Source organism: Erinaceus europaeus, chromosome 2 (genome assembly GCF_950295315.1).
Source record: "Erinaceus europaeus chromosome 2, mEriEur2.1, whole genome shotgun sequence".
Classification (NCBI taxonomy): Eukaryota; Metazoa; Chordata; class Mammalia; order Eulipotyphla; family Erinaceidae; genus Erinaceus; species Erinaceus europaeus.
The window spans coordinates 164226267-164251977 of NC_080163.1; the positions used below are offsets into that span (position 1 = coordinate 164226267).

Genomic DNA, 25711 nt, shown 5'->3' on the forward strand with positions numbered 1-25711 from the left:
TCTCAACTGGTTGGTCTTTCAAGTTAATATAGCATAAAAACATGCAGATATAAAAATTCTATTCTAATATACTGGAGATTGCAGCACTGGTGAGTAAGACTATATCAAATTCTGTTAAAAATTTGACAAGCTTGTGTTACAGTTTGATGGTAGTTATGAAGACTTCTGTATAATTAAAAGTATATAAATACTGCCATCTCAGGAGCATTTGAATAGTAAAGAGACTGAGAAAACATTTATGCTATTGAGTTATTGTTATAAAAATGATTGACAATGTGATTGGTATATACAGGATGGAGTGACCCCAAAGTTCACCAAGATCCATCTCCATTCTTAACTATTGAGTAAAATTGAGTTTGATTAAATTTGATATGTCATTTGGAATATGAATTAATCACAAACAAAATTTCTTCTAATACCTCAAATCATAAGTGTAGTCTAATAGAATTTTATTCTGTTTTCTCTTATTTTGCCTCCAGGGTTATCACTGGGGCTCGGTGCCTGCACTACAATCCACTGCCTCTGGAGGCCATTTTCCCCATTTTGCTGCCCTTGTTATTACTGTCGTTATTGTTATTGCTGTTGTTGTTATTGGATAGGACAGAGAGAAACTGAGAGAGAAGGAGAGATAGACATCTGCAGATCTCCTTCAAACTGTAACACAAGCTTGTATGCCTGTGAAGTGACCCCCCCCCCCGCAGGTGAGGAGCTGGAAGCTCAAACCAGATTCCTTACACTTTGTGCCATGTGCGCTTAACTTGTGCTGCCGCCCAGCCCCCCTCATTCTATTTCTTTATAGAAAATTAGGTACAGGGAGATCAGTTAGATTGTTACATTCTGTTATCTTATGATTTAATAGACTTTGTATTTTCGTACGCTGAGCTGCTTAGAACAGACAGCCTTAAAAAGAGTCATGTTTAATTAATAACAAAGTTAAATTGAGTCAGCTTGAGAAAAGAGTGACTGAATTTGAAAAGAGAAAATAAAAAACAATCTTTCCTACTCTCTATAAATCATATGAAAAGTAGCTGGGTAAACTATGTAGTTTCTAGTAACTGAAATATGTATTTGTGTTTTAGTTATAAAATATATAATTCAGAATTATGTTTAGTCACATCATGTATTCATGTCATTTTTCATTGAGCTTATTATTGTGGAGCAAGTAATTTTCTAAGCACCTGACATCTGCCAGTGAATCAGAAAGACAAGGACTTCTTTTTATAGTGAGAAATAATAAGCAATAGACAGAGACATGGTCACGATTGTACGCAAATACCAGGAAGTATAAATAATAATTAAAGTGCTCTTTAGGTAATAAAACAAGATGAAGGAGAAAATGTAGTAATCCTTTACAAATCATGGAATCCTCAATACCTGAATAATAGAGAAGTTCCTGTCATGCAAAAACATACTAGGCGGAAATCCCTAAGGCAAAAATTAACATGATGTGTTGCACTTGATGGGAAAGAGGACCTTTGTAGCAATAGATAGCAATGGTCATGATGTTAGATGACATAGAACCTCTGGGATCAAAGTAAGGAGTTTGGATTCTAAATATAATCTGATTTCTGTATTTTGAAAAGATCACTTCTGTGTACAGAATAGAGTATACTGTGGCAGAAATAGTTGTTTCCAGATAGCCATTTATCCTTCATTAATTCTCTGAATTTTAGTTCAACTCACAGATAAAATGAAGACTAGATTTTCAGCTTTCTGTAGGGGTAGTTTTGGCCAGCTGTGTAAACATTTTTGTTTTTGAAGTCACTAAATTCTGGGCAGGTGCTTTTAAATGGAGAAATACCCTAGTTCATCTGTTCATTCTTGGCTACTATAATGGAGAAATTGTACATATAATAGGTGTAATGATCTTCCAGGTATTTCAGTTATATTATCTATACATACCTGTTTTGTTTTCTTTCCAATATCATATTGAGAGTTGTCACTATTAAGAAGTAGTAAGGGGGGAAAGAAAAAAGAAGTGAAAAGAATAAGCCTGGCTTGCAGTTTGCAACTGAAAGTAGGATTTTTAAATTAGAAGATCTGGGGGACAAGGCTCTACATCAAGCTAATATGACAGTAATTCAGGATAAAAGGAAATGAAATAGAAGGAGTAGCTTTGAGAGTTTGTGTCTTACACCTTGGATGATAATGTGATTTTTGTCATTTAAACCATTTTAAAATTGGGTCTTTATGTGGGTCATTGCAAGGCCTGGATTGAACTCCAGAACCTGGATTAAAGGTATAAATGATGGACACTACCTTTTTCAAACATTATGTTACAAGCTGTTCTCTAGATAGCCAGCTATATGGTTATGAAATTTAGGGATTTTATTGGGGCATGGATTTCTATTTTACAGAATTAGTATCTTCTTGGGTACATTGTCTTTGAATTCAAAGTGTGAACTATTTCTTTATTTGATAAATGATTGATGGCCATAGGAAAAAGGAAACAGACCCATAGGGTGGAACTAAAGACATAAAAAAGCACCACCGTACTTTTTCATGTACTAAATATTCCAGAGCTTGATATTAATGGAGTTTGCTTTAATATCTCAGCCTGATTGTAATAAGTGATTTACAGAGATCATATTGCACAATTCAGAGGAAACATGTTTATTATGATATAAAATTTTGAATGATTAATAGTCACAACTAACATGCATCACTAAATATTTCTATTCTTAATTGTTGTATAGGTTTGCCTGGTTCTTTGTATATCATTTTTATTTTTATTATTTATTTATTTATTTTTTATATTAAGTGTGCTCAGCTCATCTAGTTTATTTAGTTATGAGTATTTTTTAACATTTGGATAAAAAGATAATTCTAAACAGCCTTCTAAATAAAGTAGAAAGGGTTGTAATAATTTCATTTATCTATAGTTTTATTTTAATATAATCTAAATGTTGCATTGTGAATTTTATAAATTTGTTTTACAAAAATATTTATTGATCATTATAAATTTTTCCTGACACAATTGCCATTGTTTTACTGTTGCTGTCTTGATTTCGGTTTGTTGATTTTTTTGCCCTGCCTGCCTGATTTTATATAACTTGCTTATATACAGTAAATTATACATGTAAAAACTAATAAATTGTGAAATTGGTAGGTTGTTATAGCTGTGATTCAGAAAGAAAGGTGTACCAGTATATAATGTGACCAGTATAAAATGACCAGTATATAATGTGAATGTTATACCTTCTTGAGGTATAACAGCATCTTTTAACACTATAAATTGATACAGATGGGTGTGTTATTTGTTGAATTGTTGCTTACCTAATGTTACTCTGAGCTTGTTTAGTAAAAAATATTGTATCTTTAAAAATAAGTATTTTAAGATTGCATTCCTTTAACTCCAGTCTAGTACAAAGATATAAAATGTTTGAAGGAAGGATGGTTCCTACATAATGAAAACTCTTCAACATTATTAGCAATCAAGAAAAACAAAAGGGGAAATCAAAGTTGTTAACAGAAGAGAGAGAAGACCAAAGGTCAGCAAGGGCATAGGAAACTAAAGATAATAACATTTAATTATTAGACGTTATAAACGTTTCCATATCAAGAACTATCTTTATATTGGATACTGATATGTGAATCTGCCAGTCAGTTTTCAATATTTTTATTGTCTCCATCTCCTTCACTCCTAACTACCTCTAAGTTACCAGTGGCAGTTGACTACATCTAGATCATATTATAGATGATTTATGAGTCCTCTTTTTCATTTCTACCACAACTACTCTGCATCAAGATTTCATCATTTTTGCTTCCTAGATGACCTTCTCCCTTTTAAAGTCATAAAGAATATGGGTCTGAAACACAAATATGATATTATTATACACTTATTATAGTAAAAAAATCCAAGCTCCTTACCATGGCACTTGGGACTTTTTACAGTCAGATCTCATCATAGTGTGTCTGACCTGATAAACCACATCTTTGATCAGTACTGTTATTACTCATACCCCTATAGATAAGTACTTTATGTCTTCATGTTTTTATCACAGATGTTTCTGAATTCAAATTCTATATAAGACTGAAGTGGGATATACTTTTTTTTTCCCTGAAATTTTCTTTATCTCTCTCAACTCTGCAGAATGAATCGTTTCTTCTGCTTCCATCATGCCTTCTGTATAGTCCCTGTTAAAATCCTGTTTACCCTGCATTGGAGATAGTCTTTGACAATAGATTGACTCCTTGAAGATGATACTTTAGTTTAATATTGATCATATATATATATATATATATATATATATATATATATATATATATATAATAGCATGTAAAAGCCACACAACAGCTTATGAGGCTGGTCTTGTTAGTTTAACATCCACATTTTACAAAAAAGTGAACTGGGCTGGCACTGATGACACAGAGATAGGGTAGGGGAGAGATAAAGCAAAATATAACAGTTAAATAGCATGAACTTTGGACATAGATGGATACAGTGTTTGCCACATACCAGCTTTCAGCCCAGTTCACTTATTGACTGAGTAAATAATAAAAATGTTAGTCCATGTAGGAGTTTGGGGCAGGCTAGTAGTAGGGTTTACATTGAAAGGGAGAGTGACTGATAATCAGTACAGCATTTATAAAAAGAAAATGTTTAAAATAATCTTCAGAACATGCACAAGAACAATTTAATATGCTGTTCACTGAGTCTCAGAAGTCTTGCTTGAAAATAAAGCTTGATTTTACAAATGCTAACTTTCGTAACCCAGGACACAAAGCATAGTACAATGACAAAGATATCATGAATTGATTTCTAGGAGACTGCTACCCCTACAGACTAGTTCTGTCTTTGTTATGAATGATCCTCAGATTCAGGTAATCTAGTTGAGTGAGCTAGCCACAACAGATTTAAAGTCTTTGAGATAGGTTACAGTAAATACAGGAATAATTAGAGTCAGCAAAGTTTGTGACAAAAAACCCCACTCTTTAAAATTCATCTTAAAAACACTTGAAATGCATGTCTGTTAGTGTTTATATAAACGAGTACAAAATCAATTATGTCTTCTTGGGTTAAATGTCAAATAGTAAGTGAGAGCTTATCATTAACCCTTGAAAATATTGAGAGCATGTTAATAAGAAATAATGATTTTAGTTCATCTCTTTCATCTTCTGATATTCTTTATAAACTCATTATATGTAATATAGATTCAATTTAACTTATCTTTTCTGTTATTTCTCTAGTTCTGTTAATAACAATACTTGTTGTGGAAGGGATTGCAGTGGCCCAAAAGACCCAAGGTAAAGAACTTAAAATAACTTACTGTATGTTCAGAATAGTGTGATGGTTTATCTGGAAGGATTCTAACTTTTTTTTTTTTAATTTATTCCCTTTTGTTGCCCTTGTTGTTATTGTTGTTGCCCTTGTTGGACAGGACAGAGAGAAATGGAGAGAGGAGGGGAAGACAGAAAGGGGGAGAGAAAGATAGACATCTGCAGGCCTGCTTCACCATCTGTGAAACAATCCCCCTGCAGGTGTCTATCGAGCCCGGGGGCTTGAACCAGGATCCCTATGCCGGTCCTTGTGCTTTGCGCCACCTACACTTAACCTGCTGCACTACCACCCAGATCCCGGATTCTAACTTTTGAGTGTGCTTTCCATTAATTCCACTGAGTATTTGAATGACCAAGAGCTTTCTTTTTATTATTATTATTATTTTAATTTAAGAAAGGAGACATTAACAAAACCATAGAATAAGAGGGGTACAAATCTGCACAATTCCCATAACCCGATCTCCATATCCCATCCCCTCCCCTGATAGCCTTCCCATTCTTTATCTCTCTGGGAGTATGGATCCAGGGTTGTTGTGGTTTACAGAGGGTGGAAGGTCTGGCTTCTGTAATTGCTTCCCCGCTGAACATGGGCGTTGACTGGTCGATCCATACTCCCAGTCTGCCTCTCTCTTTCCCTAGTAGGGTGGGGCTCTGAGGAAGTGGAGCTCCAGTGCACATTGATGGGGTTGTCTGTCCAGGGAAGTCTGGTCTGCATCTTGCTGGCATCCGGAACCTGGTGGCTGAAAAGAGAGTTAACATACAAAGCTAAACAAATTGTTGAACAATCATGGACCTAAAGACTGGAATAGTGCAGATGAAGTGTTGGGGGGTATTCCCTGCATGCTCTTATGTACTTCTGCTTTCAGGTATATATTTTTCCCCTAGTTTCTGGGCACAGGTGAACCTATGCTCTATCTCAGGGGACCTGGACTATATCTAGGTTTGGGGACTTTATTGGGGAGTGGAACACCTGAAATGGAATTAGAGAATACTATGAAAGGAAAGGTCTTACCTGAGTGATGAAGCTGAAGGGTTGTCATTCCACACCTGAAGTCTCTGGTCACAGTCTGAAGTGAAGCATGCTGGGGTGGCACTCGTTGTGTTGATTAGGTTGCGATCCACGGATGCAATATTACTTGATTTGAATTGGGAGCAGCATGCAGAAAAGTGGGCCTCACCCTAAGGTTCCAGGACTGGGGGAAATATAGGCTCTATAGTGGAAATGTGAGGTTCCTGTTGTCTTAGGGTTCAAGAAGACAATGGATAGTTATTGTTATCATCACATTATTTGGTGATAGGGTTAACTTTGGAAAGTCCCTTTGATAGGGTTTGGGGTATAATACCCAGCATCTTGTATATAGCTGTGCTACCGGTTGCTTCTGTTCTCCCTGGTCTAGGCTTTTGGGAGAGACGACATATCAAAGACAGCCTATGTATTAAAAAGAGTCAGTCTGTGTTTTAAGAAGTTCTAGACATATGATCAATTTTTCACCTCTCATATTAATTAAATAGTGGTTTATATGTTTACACTTTAATAGGATTGTACATAAACACCACTCCCACCACCAAAAGACTGTGTCCCATCCCCACTACCCACCCCTGCCCCTCCACTCCCCGCCATGCTGGGAAGCCCAATGTCCACCCTCCCCTTCACCACAGGATTTTTACATTGGTGCCCTGCTCTCAATTTAATCAGATCCTGCTTTTAGTTTCCCTTTTTGTTCTTCTTTCTCAGCTTCTGTTGATGAGTGGGGACATCCCATACTCATCTTTATCTTTCTGACTTAGCTGACTTAACATAATTCCTTCTAGCTCTGTCTAAGATGGGTCAGATAAGGTGGGCTCATTGTTCTTAATCGCTGCATAGTATTCCATTGTGTATATGTACCACAGCTTTCTCAGCCACTCATCTGCTGTTGGGCACCTGGGTTGCTTCCAGGTTTCAGCTATTATGAATTGTGCTGCTATGAACATAGGAGTACACACATCTTTTTGGTTGGGCATTATGGAATCCTTGGGGTATATCCCCAGGAGAGGAATTACTGGGTCATATGGAAGGTCTATGTCTAGCCTTGTGAGAGTTCTATAGACTGCTCTCCAGAGAGGCTGGACCAGTTTACATTCCCACCAGCAGTGTAGAAGGGTTCCTCTGTCCCCACAGCCTCTCCAACATTTGTTGCTGCTGTCCTTTTTGATGTATGCCATTCTCACAGGAGTGAGGTGGTATCTCAATGTTATATTTATTTGCATCTCTCTGACAATCAGCGACCTGCAACAGTTTTTCATGTGTTTGTTAGCCTTTTGGGTCTCCTCTGAAGTGAATGTCTTGTTCATATCCTCTGCCCATTTTTGGATGGGGTCATTTGCTTTTTTGGTGCTAAGTTTGCTGAGTTTTCTGTATATTTTGGTGATTAGTCTCTTGTCTGATGTTTGGCATGTGAAGATCTTCTCCCATTCTGTGAGGGGTCTCCTTGTTTGTTTGATAGTTTCTTTGGCTGTGCAGAAGCTTTTCAATTTGATTTAGTCCTATTGGTTTGTTTCTGCTTTAGTCTTCCTTGCAATTGGGTTTGTTTCATCAAAGATGTCCTTAAGGTTTAGGTGGGAAAGTGTTTCACCAATGTTTTCCTCTAAGTATTTGATAGTTTCTGGTCTGACCTCCAGTTCTTTGATCCATTTGCAGTTGATTTTTGTTTCTGGTGAGATAAGGTGGTTCAGTTTCATTCTTCTGCATGTTATAACCCAGTTTCCCAGCACCATTTATTGAATGCACCATTTACCTCCTTCTTCCATTTAATACTTTGGGCCCCCTTATCAAAGATTAGATGTCCATAGGTGTGGGGGTTTAGATCTGGGCTTTCAATTCTGTTCCACTGGTCTGTGTGCCTATTTTTGTTCCAGTACCAGGCTGTGTTGATGATGATGGCATTATAATATAGTTTGAGATCTGGGAGTGTGATGCCTCCATTTCTGTTTCTTTTCCTAAAGGTTGTTTTGGCAATTCTAGGTGTTTTCTGGTTCCAGATAAATGAATGTAGTTTTTGTTCTATTCTCTTAAAGAAGCTTGGTGGAACTTTGATGGGTATCGCATTAAATTTGTATATGGCTCTGGGGAGAATGTTCATTTTGATGATATTTATTCTTCCGATCCATGAGCATGGGATGTCTTTCCATTTCTTGGTATCAGTTTCTATTTCCTTTCAGAGTGACTCATAGTTTTCAGTATACAAGTCTTTCACTTCTTTTGTCTGCTTTACTCCTAGGTATTTTATTGATTTTGTTGCAACAGTGAATGGGAGTGATTTCTGGATGCCTTCTTCTTCAGTTTTAGTGTTTGCATAGAAATGCCACTGATTTTTGTACATTGATTTTGTAGCCTGACACCTTGCTATATTGCCTAATAACTTCCAGTAGTTTTCTACTGGATTCTTTAGGTTTTTCTATATATACTATCATGTAATCTGCAAATAGTGAGAGTTTGACTTCTTTCCTTCCAATCTGTATTCCTTTGATTTCTTTCTCTTGCCTGATTGCTATGGCAAGAACTTCCAATACTATGTTGAAGAGTAATGATGATAGTGGGCAGCCCTGTCTAGTCCCTGATCTGAGGGGAAATGCTTTCAACTTCTGTCCATTGAGTATGATGTTGACTGTTGGTTTGCTATATATGGATTCCACTGTCTTGAGTAATTTCCCGTCTATTCCCATTTTTTGTAGAGTTTTGAGCATGAATGGGTGTTGGATTTTGTCAAAGGCTTTCTCTGCATCTATTGAGATAATCATGTGGTTTTTGGCTTTGCTTTTATTGATGTGGTGAATGACATTGATTGACTTACATATGTTGAACCAGCCTTGCATTCCTGGGATGAATCCCACTTGGTCATGATGAATAATCTTTTTGATACGCTGTTGTATCCAGTTGGCCAAGATCTTGTTTAATATTTTGGCATCTGTTCATCAGAGATATTGGTCTGTAGTTTTCCTTTTTTGTTGTGTCTCTATCTGCTTTTGGTATCAGAGTGATGTTGGCTTCATAGAAGGTGGAGGGGAGTGTCCCTGTTTCTTCGATCTTCTGGAAAATCTTTAGGAGTATGGGTATTAACTATTTCCTGAAGGTTTTGTGGAATTTGTTTGTGAAGCCATCTGGTCCAGGACTTTTGTTGTTGGGGAGATTCTTAATAACAGTTTCAGTTTCTTTGTCTGTGATTGGTGCATTTAGGTTTTGTAGTTCTTCTTGGTTCAGTTTTGGAAGGGCATATGTTTCTAGGAATTGTTCCATTTCTTCCAGATTTTCTAGCTTGGTGGTGTATAGTTCTTCGTAGAAGTCTCGCATGATTTTCTGGATTTCTGTGGTGTCAGTTGTGATATCTCCTCTATCGTTTACAATTCTGTGAATTTGAGTCTTCTCCCTTTTTTGTTTAGTGAGTCTGGCTAGGGGTTTGTGAATCTTGTTTAATTTTTTAAAGGACCAACATTTGGCCTCATTGATCTTCTGTATGGTTCTCTTATTTTCGATGTTGTTTATTTCTGCTCTAATTTTGGTGATTTCTGTCCTTCTGGTTGCTTTAGGGTTCCTTTGTTCCTCTTCGACCAAGAGCTTTCTAGTCAACCTATTAGCCCTCAGTTTAACTGAGTTCAGCTATAGTAATAAATTGTCCATATAAAGTCTTGCCCAAATAAATGGTTTAAAATTGGCAACATTAATAACTTCTAGTAGAAGTATGGATTTTGTCCAAAAACCAAATGAGATTCATACTTCATCCAAAAAAAAAAACCCCAAAAAACCAATGTTTCATTTATTCAATGTGGATAAATGAAACATTTCCATCAGTATCTTCTCCAAGGCCCTTTAAGCCTATTTTACTGTTCTCCATTATGAAAGATCAGCCAGTGTAATTTTCTAGTTGAATTTTTAATTTTCATCAAAGTTATACATACACATGACAAAACTCAAAGCAGTCTAAAAAATTAACTAGAAAAAAAAAATCAGTCCGCAGACTGGGGTCTGCTCCATGGAGATAAACACTCTTTTAGCTTTTTTAGCTAAAAACACTCTTTTAGCTGCCTATCCTTTGCTCCCAGCATAAATGTTCATTTACTTTGCATCTGTATTGTCCATTTCATACAGTTAGATTATAATTCTGATTACCTCATTATTCAGGGTTTACCTTCAGTTACTCATTGACCTTTGTCAGTATAAACATTTTTCTTTTGACTGAGGAGCTTTTTCTTTTTTAAGTATTCTACTTCTCCATTTTCTCTATTCTGTCTTTAAGGTATTCCTATTTTTTTAAAAAATCTTTGTTTTCTTTCTAGGTGTCTCTACTAATCCTTCTTCAACTCTGTCATTTAAACCAGGAAATTGAAAAACTTTTTGAAAGGGTCCAGATAGTAAATAGTCAAGGCTTTGCAGACCTTATAGTCTCTAGCCCAGCTTCTCAGCTCTTTTGTTATATGTGAAAGCAGTGATAGACATCATGCACATGAATATGTATGATATAATTCCAGTAGAACTTTATTCACAGTCACAGGGTGCAAGCCTCATTTGGTCCAAGGCCAGAATAAGAAGTAATCTCCAGTTTTCTGATGATACAGTAGCTGCCTAGATTTATGGAGGAGGGAAGAGGGTATTGGAAATAAAATTAATCCTTATCTTTTAACCAAGCTTCATGTTTCTTAAAAGTACAGTTTCACCACAATAGCTATTATCCTCATTTTCAGAGATACCTAGTAGTACTGCTGATTACTGTTTTATCTGCCTCATTGCTTTTACACTTTTTTTTTTTAACCAGAGAACTGCCCAGCTCTGGCTTATGATGGTGTGGGGGATTGAACCTGGAACTTTAGAGTCTCAGCCTTGAGAGTCTCTTTGCATAACCATTATGCTGCCTACCCCTGATTTTATATTCTATAAAACAAAGATTTTTTTGCTGTTGGTTAATATAGTCTGGGAAGGAATGGAGGATAATATATATATTAAATTTATAATTATTAACTAAAATCTTGTAATCTTGGAATTATATTTATCCTTTGTATTAAACATAGAGATAGATACTATACCAGAGATAAGCTCTTAGAATCCTTTTATTTGTATGTTAGGACTGGATTTTATAGTATGTCTTAGATTTCTTGGATTTATCAGATTCTCCCACATGGTTTTGCCCTTATAAAATCTAAACATTTTGCATCCCTGTTCTTTTACATGGCCAACTTTTTCTCTTCTAACAAGCACAGCTTCAACTTACCTTTCTTTCACTTAATTCAGTTTATTGTGTTAAATGTGGAAATGATCCCCACAAAATTATTTATATATGTAACATAGAGTGAACAATTATTTGGAAAAATTGTGAGAGATGGAGGCTGTTCTCTTTTGTTATAATTAATATTTTAAATGCTTTGTTTCCCCAAGATGGGCAAAATATGGGAATCAAGCACATTCCTGGTACACAGTGTGGCATTTGGGTTCGAACTAGCAATGGAGGTCACTTTGCTTCACCAAATTATCCTGACTCATACCCACCAAACAAGGAATGTATCTACATTTTGGAAGGTATTTGATCATTTTATTTTATTGGGTAGATTGTTATTTTATTTAAATACTCTAATGTTATATGGAGTGTAGACCAGTTTAAACAAAATGTCTGGATTTGAATTAAATATGTAATTGAATTTGCACGCTGAATGCTAAATTTTTATAGGAATTTTTGATTTCATAAAATATAACTCAATTAGATTAATCAGTGTATTTGAAAAACTTCATTGATAAGAAACAAACTTTTGGGGTCAGGTGGTAGCACAGCAGGTTAATCACCCACATGGTGCCAAGAACAAGGGCCAGTTTAAGGATCCTGGTTCAAACCCCTGGCTCCCCACCTGCAGAGGGCCGCTTCACAGGTGGTGAAGCAGGTCAGCAGTTATCTCTATCTTTCTTTCCCTGTCTGTTGATTTCTCTCTGTCCTATCTAACAGCAACAGCAATAACAATAATAACAATAACAACAACCACAACAAAAAAAGGGAAAATTGGCCTTCAGGAGCCAATTCATAGTGGATTCATAGTGCTGGCACCCAGCCCCTGCTATAACCCTGGAGGCAAAAAAAAGTAAAGAGAGAGAAAGAAACAAAAGTTTTAGAGTCTTGCAGTGGTATACCCAGTAGAGTATATGCTATACCATGTGCTATGGCCTGAGTTCAAGATCCCTCTCCCCACCTGAAAGGAGGAAGCTTCACAAGCGCTGAAGCATTGCTGCAGATTCTTCTTTTTCTCTTCCTTTCTGGCTCACCATTCCTTCACAATTTCTCTCTCTTAAAAATAAATAAATAAATAAATAAATAAATAAAGGAATGGAGTTGCCACCAGGAGTGGTGAATTTGTCATGTAGGCACTGAGCCCTAATGATAACCCTGGTGACACTTAAAAAAAAATTTTTTTTTTTTACAAGATCAGAAGAGAACATACAACTAGAACCTGGACTGGAATTGGCGTATTGCACCAAAGTAAAAGACTCTTGGGTGGGGGGTTAGGGGAGAATACAGGTCCAAGAAGAATGACAGAGGACCTAGTGGAGATTGTATTGTTATATGGAAAACTGAAAAATTTTATGCATTTACAAACTATTATATTTACTGTCAAATGTGAAACATTAATTCCCCAATAAAGAAATTTAAAAAAATTCTTTTAAGAGGATAGAAAAGAAACAAACTTTCTGGGTTTGATGATATGATATGTTTTATTCCCTTCCTCTATTTCTCTCTCTCTCGGTAATATTAAAGACATAAAGAGATATCTAAATCTAGAAAAGTAAAAATTCTACTTAAAATGGATTATCTTCACACTTTCTTTAGATGTTAAGAATGACAAGTTTGTTAATAGAGAATTATGTTACAGACAATGATTATATAAGAATCACCATTCAGGAAGAACTCCTTCAGACCTGTACTTAAAAAAGTCATTTATTGGGAGTCGGGAGGTAGCACAGCCGGTTAAGCACACGTGGTGCGAAGCGGAAGGACCAGTGTTAAAGATCGCGGTTCGAGTCCCAGGCTCCCCACCTGCAGGGGAGCCGCTTCACAGGCAGTGAAACAGGTGTGCAGGTGTCTCATCTTTCTCTCCTCCTCTGTCTTCCCTTCCTCTCTCCATTTCTCTCTGTCCTATCCAACAATGACAACATCAATAACAACAATAATAATAACTACAGCACCAATTAAAAAAGAAACATGGCCAACAAAAGGGAAAAAAAGTCATCAGGCTGGGAGTTTGGATTGACCTGTCAATACCCGTATTCATGGGAGAGCAATTACAGAAGCCAGACCCTGGGTCCATGCTACCAGAGGGTTAAAGAGTAGGAAAGCTATCAGGGGAAGGAATGGGATATAGAGTTCTGTGGTGGGAATTGTGTGGAGTTGTACCCCTCTTATCCTATGGTCTTGTCAGTGTTTCCATTTTATAAATAAAAACTTTTTAAAAAAGTCATTTATTCAGGATGCAAAAATTTGGTCATTTATCTCTATTAAGAAACAAAAGAAGAAGAAGCAAACTGATCACTTTTAGGTTTTTGCAAATTTATGTTCGTAGTTACATAATTATTCTTTGTGTTTTTCTGCTTTTTTTTTCCTTCCTGCTTTTGAGAGAGAAATTAAGAGGAAAAGGGGAGGCAGGGAGAAAGAGAGATACTTGCAACACTGTTTTACCTCTCAAGAAGCTTTCCCTCCTACAGTGGAGGGCTTGAACTCTTGGTAATATGTATGCTCTACTGGGTACAACACTGCCTGGCTCTTCTGCTTATTTTTTATTCATCATGGTTCATTATATCTCATGAGCTAAGCATTAGCTTTTAAGTATGTCTAACTAATTTATAACTTAACAAATAGCATACATGAAAGATAATGACAGACCATAAAGTATCATTATTAATATAAAATTGAAGTAATTATACTTAGTGAAGTAAGGATGTGAAAGGCTATTACTGATATATGGAATATATAGTATTGAAACATATGAACAGCAACAACATAAAAGATAGCCAAACTCCAAGACTTTGTGTGTAACTATGGTGGTTATAGTTTTGAGGGGGGACTTCGTTGGTGAATGCAGTGTGGAGCTGTAACTGCAATCTTACAATCTTGTAAGCCATCATTAAATCACTAATAAATTAGAAAAAGACACCTAAAATTGTACTAAAGGGGGCCTGGCAGTAGCACACCCGGTTAAATGCACATAGTACTAAGCACAAGGATCCACGTAAGGACCCGGTTCAAGCCTGCACTCCTCACCTGCAGCAAGTCCACTTCACTAGGGGTGAAGAGCATCTACAGGTCTCTTGTCTCTCTCACTCTTACTCACTCACCCTCCTTCTCTATATTCCCCATCTCTGTCAATTTCTCTCTATCCTGTCCAATAAAATGGAAAAAATGGCCCCCAGGAGCAAAGGATTTATAGTGCTGATACCAAACCTCAGCGATAATCCTGGAGGCAAACAAAAAAAAAATTACGAAATAAAATTAATATGAAAGTAACATTAATTTTATATCTAACTATCCTAATTATGATTCTTGTCTATAAACTATTAACAGCACTTTTTTTGTGTCCCTCACTTATAGCAGTACTTTCATTTATTTCTCTTATTCATCTTGCCCTAACTTTGCTTCCTTTATTTTCTAGCTGCTCCACGTCAAAGAATAGAGCTGACCTTTGATGAACATTATTATATAGAGCCGTCATTTGAATGTCGGTTTGATCACTTGGAAGTTCGAGATGGTCCATTCGGTTTTTCTCCACTTATAAACCGTTACTGTGGTGTGAAAAGTCCTCCATTAATTAGATCAACTGGTAGATTCATGTGGATTAAGTTTAGTTCTGATGAAGAACTTGAAGGACTGGGATTTCGAGCAAAATACTCATTTATTCCAGGTAAAATACTATCTTTTCATTGTTTCTCTTTCACTGCAATTTTAGAAGTTTAAGCTTAGTTCATCAAATTAAAGTAATAGGAAATTAACAAGGTCCAAGGGAAATCCATCCATGAATTAAGAAAAAAAAAGTTAGAATGACATCATTTTTATTAATTTATTTATTCATGAAAGAGAGAACTTGAATATTACTGTTGTACATGTGGTGTTAGGGATGTAACTCAGCACTTTATGCTTGCAAGTCCAGCACCTCACCCTTTGCAAACTTTTCAGGCCACATCACATTTTTAAAAAAGATTTATTTTAAACTTGGATTTATTTATTGTTTTAAATATTTTATTTATTTGATAGAGTCAGAGAGTAATTGAGAGTAATGGGGAAGGTAGTGAAAGAGAGAGGGAGAGAGAGAAGAGAGAAAGAAAAAGACCTACAACATTGATTCATCGCTCATGAAGCTTCCCCTGGCAGGTGGGGACTTGAGGCTCAAACCTGGGTCCTTGCTCATGGTAAGGTATGCACTCAACCAGGTGCACCACCACCTAACCCCTCTTTATTCATATATTTAAATATATCATCAATAACATGATGATATACTTAAATATCATCATGTTATTAAAGATATGATACTAAATATCATATCTTTGTTCCTTTATTTTATAGTATACATCTAGGCCCAAAACACCAAAATAAATATATTTAAAAATATTTCAGCAGGGGCCAGGAGGTGACATAATTGTTTGAATGAAACAATTTTGCAAGGACTTGGGCTTCAACTGGATCTCTCCCCACCTGCAGGGGTGAAACTTCACAAGTTGTAAAGCAGTGCTACAGCTGTCTCTCTTTCTCTTTCCCTCTCTTCCTTCCCCTTTCCTCTTGATTTCTTTGCACCCTATCAAATAAAAGGAAGGGGCGGGGGATAGCTTCCAGAAATGGTAGAGTCATCATGCAGACACTGAGCCCCAACCATAACACTGGTGACAATAATAGAAAAAGTAACTTTTTTTAAATTCAGCAAAATGTCTCATATTTATAATCCTCACCAAAAATTATTTGGGGCAGGCTTAAAAAAAAACTGGGAAGATTGAATTCTGTTGACAAAATAGAAAAAATGCACTGTGTAATAGGAAAGTACTGCCCTGCACTTGGAGGGGAAAGGTATTTTTCCCCCCCTCCTAAGAGCTATAAGAATTAAAATTATATTTGTTCTGGAGAAGTGCTGTTGGTAAAATGGGAATACCTTTCTTTATTACTTTGCTGAGGCTTCCATAACTTGACATAAAGTTATGAGTACCACAAAATTGGCAGCTAAAAACAACAGATATATGTTTTCTGAGCATTCTGGACTCCAAAAGTATACATTTTATCTGGAAATTCATGGGGGAAGTATATTCTTCTCATCTGACTTCTGCTCCTACCATCTTTCCTAGGCTTCTAGCCATATCAATGTCTGCCTCCATTTTTACATCACCTTTTCTTTTCATAATCTTTAGTTTAGCCCTCTCTTTTGCCTTTATAATGTCCATTTTTATATCATGTAAAGCAAATTTTATAGGTTCTGAGGATTGGGGTGAGAACATATGGGCAAGAGGGCTGGTCTATTCATCTCACTCTGCCTGTTTTACACCATAGTATGTAAAGAACATTGTGAGTACTGTGAATCCTGTCTGTGGAAATGTACATATCCCTAGTTGAAAATAAAGGTTTTCAAATAACTTACAAACAAGATGAAAAGTTATTTGGTATAAGAATATTTTATATATTATTATATATCTATTTATTTTATAATTTTTGCCTGTCTTCATGACATTTGTTACTTCTTCTTCTAGCGTTTGCCCTTCTTCCGTAGCCAGTCAACAGCATCAGGTTGAGCCTGATGTAAAGTTTCGAGACCTCTTTTGAATCTGGAGAGGTGGCAGTCATTGACTATGTGGGTCATAGTCTGTCTGTAGCCGCAGGGGCAGTTCGGGTCGTCTCTGGCTCCCCAGCGATGGAACATAGCGGCGCACCGGCCATGGCCTGTTCGATAGTGATTGAGGAGGGCCCAAGCATAACGTGCTAGGTCAAAGCCGGGTTGACGCTTGCAGGGGTCTGTGATGAGGTGTTTGTTCTTTACCTCAGCTGACTGCCAACTCTGTTTCCAAGAGTCCGGAACAGAGAAGTTCAGTGTAGGCGTAGGGGACCAGATTGGGTGACGAGACGTCAAGCGTTGGACAGGGTGGGCAAAGATATCCGCATATATTGGCAGGTCCGGTCGAGCGTAGACGTGGGAAATGAACTTAGATGATGCTGCATCCCGACGAATATCTGGCGGGGTGATGTTGCTAAGAACTGGCAGCCATGGAACCGGGGTGGAACGGATGGTTCCAGAAATTATCCTCATGGAGGAATATAATTTGGAATCGACCAAGTGGACATGGGGGCTACGGAACCATACTGGGGCGCAGTATTCTGCAGTGGAATAGCATAATGCCAGAGATGATGATCGTAGTGTGGAAGCGCTTGCGCCCCATGAGGAGCTGGCCAGTCTTGCAATGATGTTATTCCTCGCGCCCACCTTTGCTGCAGTTTTTATGAAATGTTCATGAAATGACAGAGTGCCATCAAGAGTAACGCCAAGATAGACTGGCTGGGCGTCATGCCGGATTCTCGTATTGCCAAGGTGCACATTAAGCTCTCGCGAGGCCGAGGCATGGTGTAGATGGAAAACAGATGATACCGTTTTTGCAGTGCTAGGGATTAGTCGCCATTTTTTACAGTAATCAGATATCAGAGACATGTCTTTCGTGAGTGTTTCTTCGAGTGTGTCGAACTTTGATGCCTGAGTTGCACAGCAGATGTCATCGGCGTAGATGAACTTCCTTGAAGAAGTTTCTGGAAGGTCATTGATGTAAATATTAAATAGCGTAGGAGCCAGAACAGAGCCCTGGGGGAGGCCACTTGAGACAAGTCTCCATCTGCTAGACTTGTCACCCAGATGCACCCGGAATCTTCTGTTTTGGAGAAGAAATGATATAGTGTTGGCCACCCATGGAGGCAGGCATCTTGAGATCTTGACTAGGAGACCATGGTGCCAGACCGTGTCATAGGCTGCTGTGAGATCAACAAAGACAGCACCCGTCTTTAAATTTAAACATTTGTTACTGAAAAGCAATAAAACCTACACAAATAAAAGGAGCATGTCTATAACCTTAGAACCCTATTCATATAAAACTAGAGTTTGCTTTATGCATCCATTCAGATGTTTTTCTAAATATGTTTTGTTTGTTTTATGTAACTTAGCCAATTCTTTACATACAGCTGTATTATTTGCTTTTACATGAATTGTCAAGATTTTCTTTCTGTGAGTAAACATAGAAAATCTTGAGTACTGTTTTAGTATATATCTTCTCAATGACAAAAAAGCCACAGACAAAAAAGCATTTTCAAAAAAGCAAAGCTTGTCTTATTTAGACATTACTTTTTAAGAATAGATTTAGACTACAAAACCAGCATTCTGCATCAGGGTGGTATATTTATTTATAATTGTTGAGCCTTCATATACATGTGACTACCATCCAAAGCCATAGTTTATGCATAGTAATAGCATGCATAGCACCATAGCATGCATCCTCATACAGAGGATATTCACTGCCCTTCCAATTCCCCCTTTCTCCAGCAACCTTTTTTATTTTTTTCAATAGATTGCTCTTTTCTGAATAATATAGTTGAAATCATGCACTGAGTATATAGTATTTTCAGCTTGACTTCTTTCACTTAGTAATATGTATTGGAGGTTTCTCTATACCTTTTCATGATTTGATAGCTCATTTATTTTTGATGCTGAATGTTTCATTACTTGGTTGTTTCACTGTTTATCCACTCTACTGAAGAATAACCTATTGATAGGTTGGCTGCTTTCATGTTATAGCAATTAGAATTAAAATGCTATAAATGTTGAAATAAAGTTTTTTTGTTGTCAGGTTTCTTTTATTGTTGTTTTATGGTAATTTTCATTTTTTGTTATTGTTACTACTTCACTACCCCTGAGCTGACACTTTCATATGGGGGGGGGACTGTTACCATAGCAACAAGGCTTGCCCCAGTGCTGTGAGTGCTGGGCTTGATCCTGGATTATATGCATAGCAAAATAAGCACCCTATCATGGACAAGTTTTTACTCATTAAAGTAAATATAAATGAATGTAGTTATTGAACTACACTAAAATTTGTCTTTAATTTTTTCTTAAGTGGATAGTGATGATGGTTGCACAGCATTTTGCATATACTTTTTTTTAGTGTTTTTTTTAATATTTATTTTATTTATTTATTCCCTTTTGTTGCCCTTGTTGTTTTTTATTGTTGTAGTTATTATTGTTGTTGTCGTTGTTGGATAGGACAGAGAGAAATGGAGAGAGGGAGGGAAAGACAGAGAGGAGGAGAGAAAGATAGACACCTGCAGACCTGCTTCACCGCCTGTGAAGCGACTCCCCTGCAGGTGGGGAGCCGGGGTTCGAACCGGGGTCCTTATGCCGGTCCTTGTGCTTTGCGCCACCTGCGCTTAACCCGCTGCGCTACAGTCCGACTCCCGCATATACTTTCAATCACTGAATTATATGATTTAAATGTGACTAAGGGTAAATTTTTTTTGTACTATATATATATATTTTCATATCAAGCTGGTATCAAAATATCTTGAATTGAAAGTTTAGTTTTTATATACCAAACTTCTAGAATGAAAAAATTTCTAGCCTAAAATGTCTCAGAACCTTTAAGTAGACTGAAAGACGTATTTCAATACAGCTTATTAAATTATTAACAATTATTATTGACACTAATTACTAGCAGCTGTATGATTATTTTTAATAACAATATTAATTATTGTTAAGATTGTTGTCTTTAGTACTAGATATTTTAGGAATGGTTATCAAATTTCATAATGGAAGATAGGGAAGTAGCAACTTATATCTGAGAGTAGTAACCCAATTATAAGGAGTCAGTAAGTCAGTATTTCAGCTCCTTAGCAGAATTAAAAACCGAGAGAAATTTAAATCTAAAACAGTACTGAAATAAGTTATAGGTGCTATCTGGAAAATTAATCAGAATTCCTTATATACAGGGAAGAATTTTAGGATATTATAATTATTTTATTAATAGTTTTGGAATTAATCCAGTTACTTCCAGGAAATAGCAATCTGCTAAGAGCATGTACCTCAAGAAAACTAGTAGATTTGAGAAATTAATTTAAAAATACTAGTTTTATATCATTTTGCTTGGAGTTCTTTCAGGTTTATCATTATGTAATTTTTTTATTGTTGTTATTGATGTCATCATTGTTAGATAGGGCAGAGAGAAACAGAAAGGAGGGGAATACAGAGAAAGGTAGAGAAAGATAGACACCTGGAGACCTGCTTCACCTCCTGTGAAGTGACTTCCCTGCAGGTGTGGAGCGGGGGCTTGAACCAGGAACCTTACGTTGGTCCTTGTGCTTCATGCCACATGTGCTTAACCCACACTACAGCTGGACTCCCCATAAAATTTATTTTATAAGTATATATTTAAATAATTATTCATGGCCATGATGTATTTAATGTTGTATATCTATTTTGAGACTTTTTTTTTCCTTTAGTGATAAAATTGTAGAACCCTCAACCACATAAATAGTAGAATAAGAAATACTGTCTAGAGACTTGGCATTAGTTCTGACTTTGTGACTGTATGAACTGAGAAAATAATACTCTGACTCATGTTTTTCATCTATAAATTAGAAAATCGCATAATTCTTTTCCTTTTAATTAATTTATGTTTTATTGCCACCACAGTTATCACTGAGACTCAGTGCCTACACTATGAATACATTTCTCCCAGCAGTCATGTTTCCTTTGTTGTTGTTCTCTTGGATTTTGTGATAGGACAGAGGGAAATTGTGAGGGGAGGGAAAAGTAGAGAAGAAGAAAGAGAGAGACACCTGTCACCCTACTACAACAGTTGTGGAGCTTACTCCCTGCATGTGGGGCTTGGAGGCTTAAACCCAGCTCCTTGAACATGGTAATGCATGCACTCAGCTGGGTACACACCATCTGGCCCTTGCATAAATTACTGATGTTACTGTCAATAGCATAATATTAAACGTGTATATGGAAACTCTAAATTGCTGTAAAATGTAATATAAAGCTATAAATTTCAAACATATTATTGTCATTTATTGATATTTTAACTATAAACCATATAAAGTTACTGTCATAATACATAAGCCTGATAGAAGAAAAAGATCTTCATCCAATGAAATCTTCACATATGAAGTTGTCTGATTTTTTTTTAATATCTAAAAACATTCAAATCATTAACAACATTGTTTATTCTTTTAGGTAGTCTAAATTGCTTGCAAAGATCTGACTGAATAGTTCTAGCTCTTTCAGTTAATTGATTTAATTTAAAAAATCAAATACTTGATTAGTTTATTAAGTCATTTGTTTTGGTATAAACTATGGTCTCTTAAATTTCTGTGGACTATGTCACTGTGTAGAGTATCCTGTATATTACCTTGTCATCTCACCCCCCCCCAGCCATTGTAAAAAAAAAAAAAAAAAAGAGCTCTTAAACCTACCACTTTCTATATGCATATGATTATATATAACATAAAATTCATTATTTTAACCATTTAAAATATATGAATCACTGATATTAAGTATATTCACAATACTGTAAAACCATCACATCCATTTCTAGAACTTTTTTTTTATCTTTCCAAGCTGAAACTCTACTCATTAAATATTGACACCCCAGTCCACTACTTTTTGACCCCTAGTATTTACTGTCTCTAAATTTTATTTATCCCTAGCCATAAAACTGCCTGGTTATTTGTGTCTGTTTTATATACTTAGCATAGTGTTTCAAGATTCATTCCTTTTTAAAGCTGAATAATATTACCACCTATCACACCTATGTTTAGTTATTCATTCTTCATTGGAGTAGCTAGCTGTACTGCTTTTGACAGTATAGCTGATATAGGTAGAGAACCATAGCTAGGACCCTGGGACTGACATGTCTTGGGGTTGAGAGAACATAGCTTCAATTATCATGCAGTTTTATCTGGAGAAGTTTGAAGCGACACACACAGGATATTCCAAGCTGGGATGGTGTTTAGTATGCAACCTTACCCTGATCTTCCTCTAAGTATTTATTCATAAAATTATGCATTGCATCAAAAGGGATGGAGAAGATTAAAGATTTTTTTTTTTTTTATTAAAGTGAAACGTGTATCAGGAGTAAAGGTCCAGGCACAAATAACAGGTGGTTTAAAGATCAGAATACATTTCTTTTTCCTCCGGGGTTATTGCTGGACTCGGTGCCTGCACCATGAATCTACCACTCCTGGAGACCATTTTTCCCCCTTTTGTTGCCCTTGTTGTTGTAGCCTCATTGTGAGGGGGAGAGAAAGACAGACACCTGCAGACCTGCTTCACCGCCTGTGAAGCGACTCCCATACAGGTGGGGACCCAGGGGCTCACTGGGATCCTCACGCCGGTCCTTGCACTTTGTGCCACATGCGCTTAACCTACTGAGCCACCACCCGATCCCCCAGAATACATTTCTAAGAGGAAAAACATCAGAGCATGGGTGCTTAAAACTGCCACTGTCCAGATGTTGTTATAGCAGGTACATTCTTTTGATGCCATAAGATATTGAACTTATTCCATTTATTCTATACACAATTTCTGGACCCTTAGGGCAGAAGCTAGACATCAGAGTTATGGGTAATTGCATATGTCAATACTACCCCTCTAGCCTGTGGACCAGAAAAATTTCTGACATATTAAGACTTCACCCTAGAGCATGATTCTCATAGAGGCACTCTGAAAAACAGACCTTTTAGTATTATTAGTTAAAGGGATGTAACATATATTTTGCAGACATAGATAGATACAGAGGTAACAATCAGTAGGATTTCTGATATAAGTACCAGGAAGTCTTGGATCAAAAACTTTTTCAACAGACAGATTTTAGTGTTTTCAGGTAGCTTTTAAGTTACTTCATGATGTGATCAAAAGTATAAACATTATAATTTTAAAAATCTTATAAGGGAGCACTGAGTATGCATATGAATAACCAGTTAACAGTTGTTTTCAACAATAAAAACTTTCTGTTGTTCTGTTGCATTGCTATATGATAATACTTAAGATAGCAAACCTTAAAAGTAAGTCTGGAATATCTCAGTGCCAATGATTTTCTTCTTTCTGTTGCAGATCCTGACTTTACTTACCTAGGAGGTATTTTAAATCCCATCCCAGGTTTAGTATATAATCTCTTTTTCCTTATAGCAATTTGGATGAGTCTTATTTTCCTTGGAACTTCATTTCATCTATTCTTTCTAGATTGTCAGTTTGAACTCTCAGGAGCTGATGGAATAGTACGGTCTAGCCAGGTGGAACAAGAAGAGAAAACAAAGCCTGGCCAAGCAGTTGATTGCATATGGACCATTAAAGCTACTCCAAAAGCTAAGGTATTATTTAGTATCAAATTACTTCAAACTAGATAGAACACAAGCCATTATTTCTCTGGTGTGTTGTTTTGGTTTGTACAGTTATTTGCTAGTTATATAAACTGGTAATTAAGTTTTTAGAAATTAATTTTGCTTAAGTCACATTATTGGTCACCTAAGATTACAGCCTTATTACCATTACCTTAAAGTACACATTTTAGGAATATAACACATGTATTATGATTCTCATTGTAAGCTTATTTAAATCTGTGGGTCACTAATTTAAGAAATTATGTATTATGTATTATGTATTGACCAACATGATCATAAATCTGAAAAAAAATCTGTCATGAAGGAAAATAGTTTACAGAGGTTTATGTCTCCTGCCAAAGCCTTAAAGTTGATAATAGCAATGTGAAAGCCAAAAAAACAAACTATTGAGTTTTAGTTCTATGTTGTAATTATGCTGTCTTCTGCTAGTCACATAAAACTTTCTTTTAAAAATACTTTAGGCAAGGATGATCATAACTCTGGCAGATTGAATTGATTGCTAACAATTTTTTGCTTTTAAACCTTTTCTAGGAATATTAGCAGAATTAAAATAGTATTTGATGTGTATTGATATAAATAAGAGTTGGGGAAGAGTGAGGAAGGATGGAAGAAAACTTCTAAAGAATTAGGATAATCAAATTCTTGAAAATCCACCTGTTAGAAAACACTTAGAAACACTGGACATGACAATTATCCTTTTTTTAAAAAGATTTTTAAGAGATATTTCCTTTTGTTGCCTTTGTTTTTTTTATTATTGTAACTGATGTCATCATTGTTGAATAGGACAGAGAGAAATGGAGAGAGTAGGGGAAGACAGAGAGGGGGAGAGAAAGATAGACACCTGCAGACCTGCTTCACTGCCTGTGAAGCGACCCCCCTGCAGGTGGAGAGCCGGGGGCTCGAACTGGGATTCTTAATGCCGGTCCTTGTGTTTTGCGCCACTTGCACTTAACCTGCTGCACTACCACCGGACTTCCAACAGTTATCCTTTTAAAAGTATAGACTAAAAGGAAAGTAATTTTTATGGACTAAAAATGAAGAGAAATAACTACTATAAATAATGAACAAATACTTAAATTAGTAGTGTAAATCCCCTTTGCTAATTTCAGTAACCTATGGGTACTTGGGAGTAGACATGATAACAATTTGGTATTAGCATCCATATTGAGAGTAAGGGGAATAGGCCAAAGGCTCATGTGACCTTTTTGAAATCCCTTGTATAAAATTAAAATCCTTAAAGAAAGATGATTGTCAGCAGTAGTTTAGAAAAGATCTTCACTAGCATAAGTTGATAACAAAGAGGCTTATTTTAATATACTTGGCCTTGAGATGGGGTTTTGACTGGGGTCTCCTTCAACATTTTATACACAGAAGCCTATATTTTATTTTATTTTATTTTATTTTATTTTATTTTATTTATAAAGAGGGAATACTAACAAAACCATAGTATAAGAGAGGTACAACTCCACAGAATTCCCACCACCAGAACTCCGAATCCTATCCCCTCCCCTGATAGCTTTCCTACTCCTTAACCTGCTGGGAGTATGGACGCAAGGTCATTGTGGGATGCAGAAGGTGGAAGGTCTGACTTCTGTAATTGTTTCCCCACTGAACATGGGTGTTGACAGGTCGATCCATACTACCAGCCTGCCTCACAGAAGCCCATCTTAACTGAGTTGAGAATATAAACTTATCTTTCCTGCTTGATCTAGGAACTACTAAGCCCATAAATTAATAAAATGGTGTTGGATTCATAAAGACCTTTGAGAAGTCTGGCAAAAATAAGTTAAAAATAAGCAGGCTACATACTGGATTGCCAACTGATAAAGCATTGCTAAAAGTGAGCTCACAACCCCAAACTAGAAAGCACTAAAATATCGTAAGTCAGAGTTAACAGAAAAACAGCAATAAGTTTTCAAGATCACTCAGAATTTAGGTATTCTAAATATTCTATAAGAAGGAATCAAAAAGATGAGAAAGAAAATAACCAGGCATACCTTTAAAATAGACAAATGAAT

General features: G+C 36.3%; 1 protein-coding gene across 2 annotated transcripts in view; it reads left to right on the forward strand.

Moving 5' to 3' along the window:
* NETO2 (neuropilin and tolloid like 2) overlaps positions 1-25711 on the forward strand; it is a 92578-nt gene that overhangs the window by 4682 nt on the left and 62185 nt on the right. For both annotated transcript variants that reach the window (XM_060185619.1, XM_060185618.1), the window contains exons 2-6: positions 5191-5247; positions 11687-11827; positions 14938-15186; positions 23407-23451; positions 23536-23663. In XM_060185619.1, the coding sequence (XP_060041602.1) occupies positions 5191-5247; positions 11687-11827; positions 14938-15186; positions 23407-23451; positions 23536-23663 (620 nt within the window). The remainder of the gene's footprint in view (positions 1-5190; positions 5248-11686; positions 11828-14937; positions 15187-23406; positions 23452-23535; positions 23664-25711) is intronic.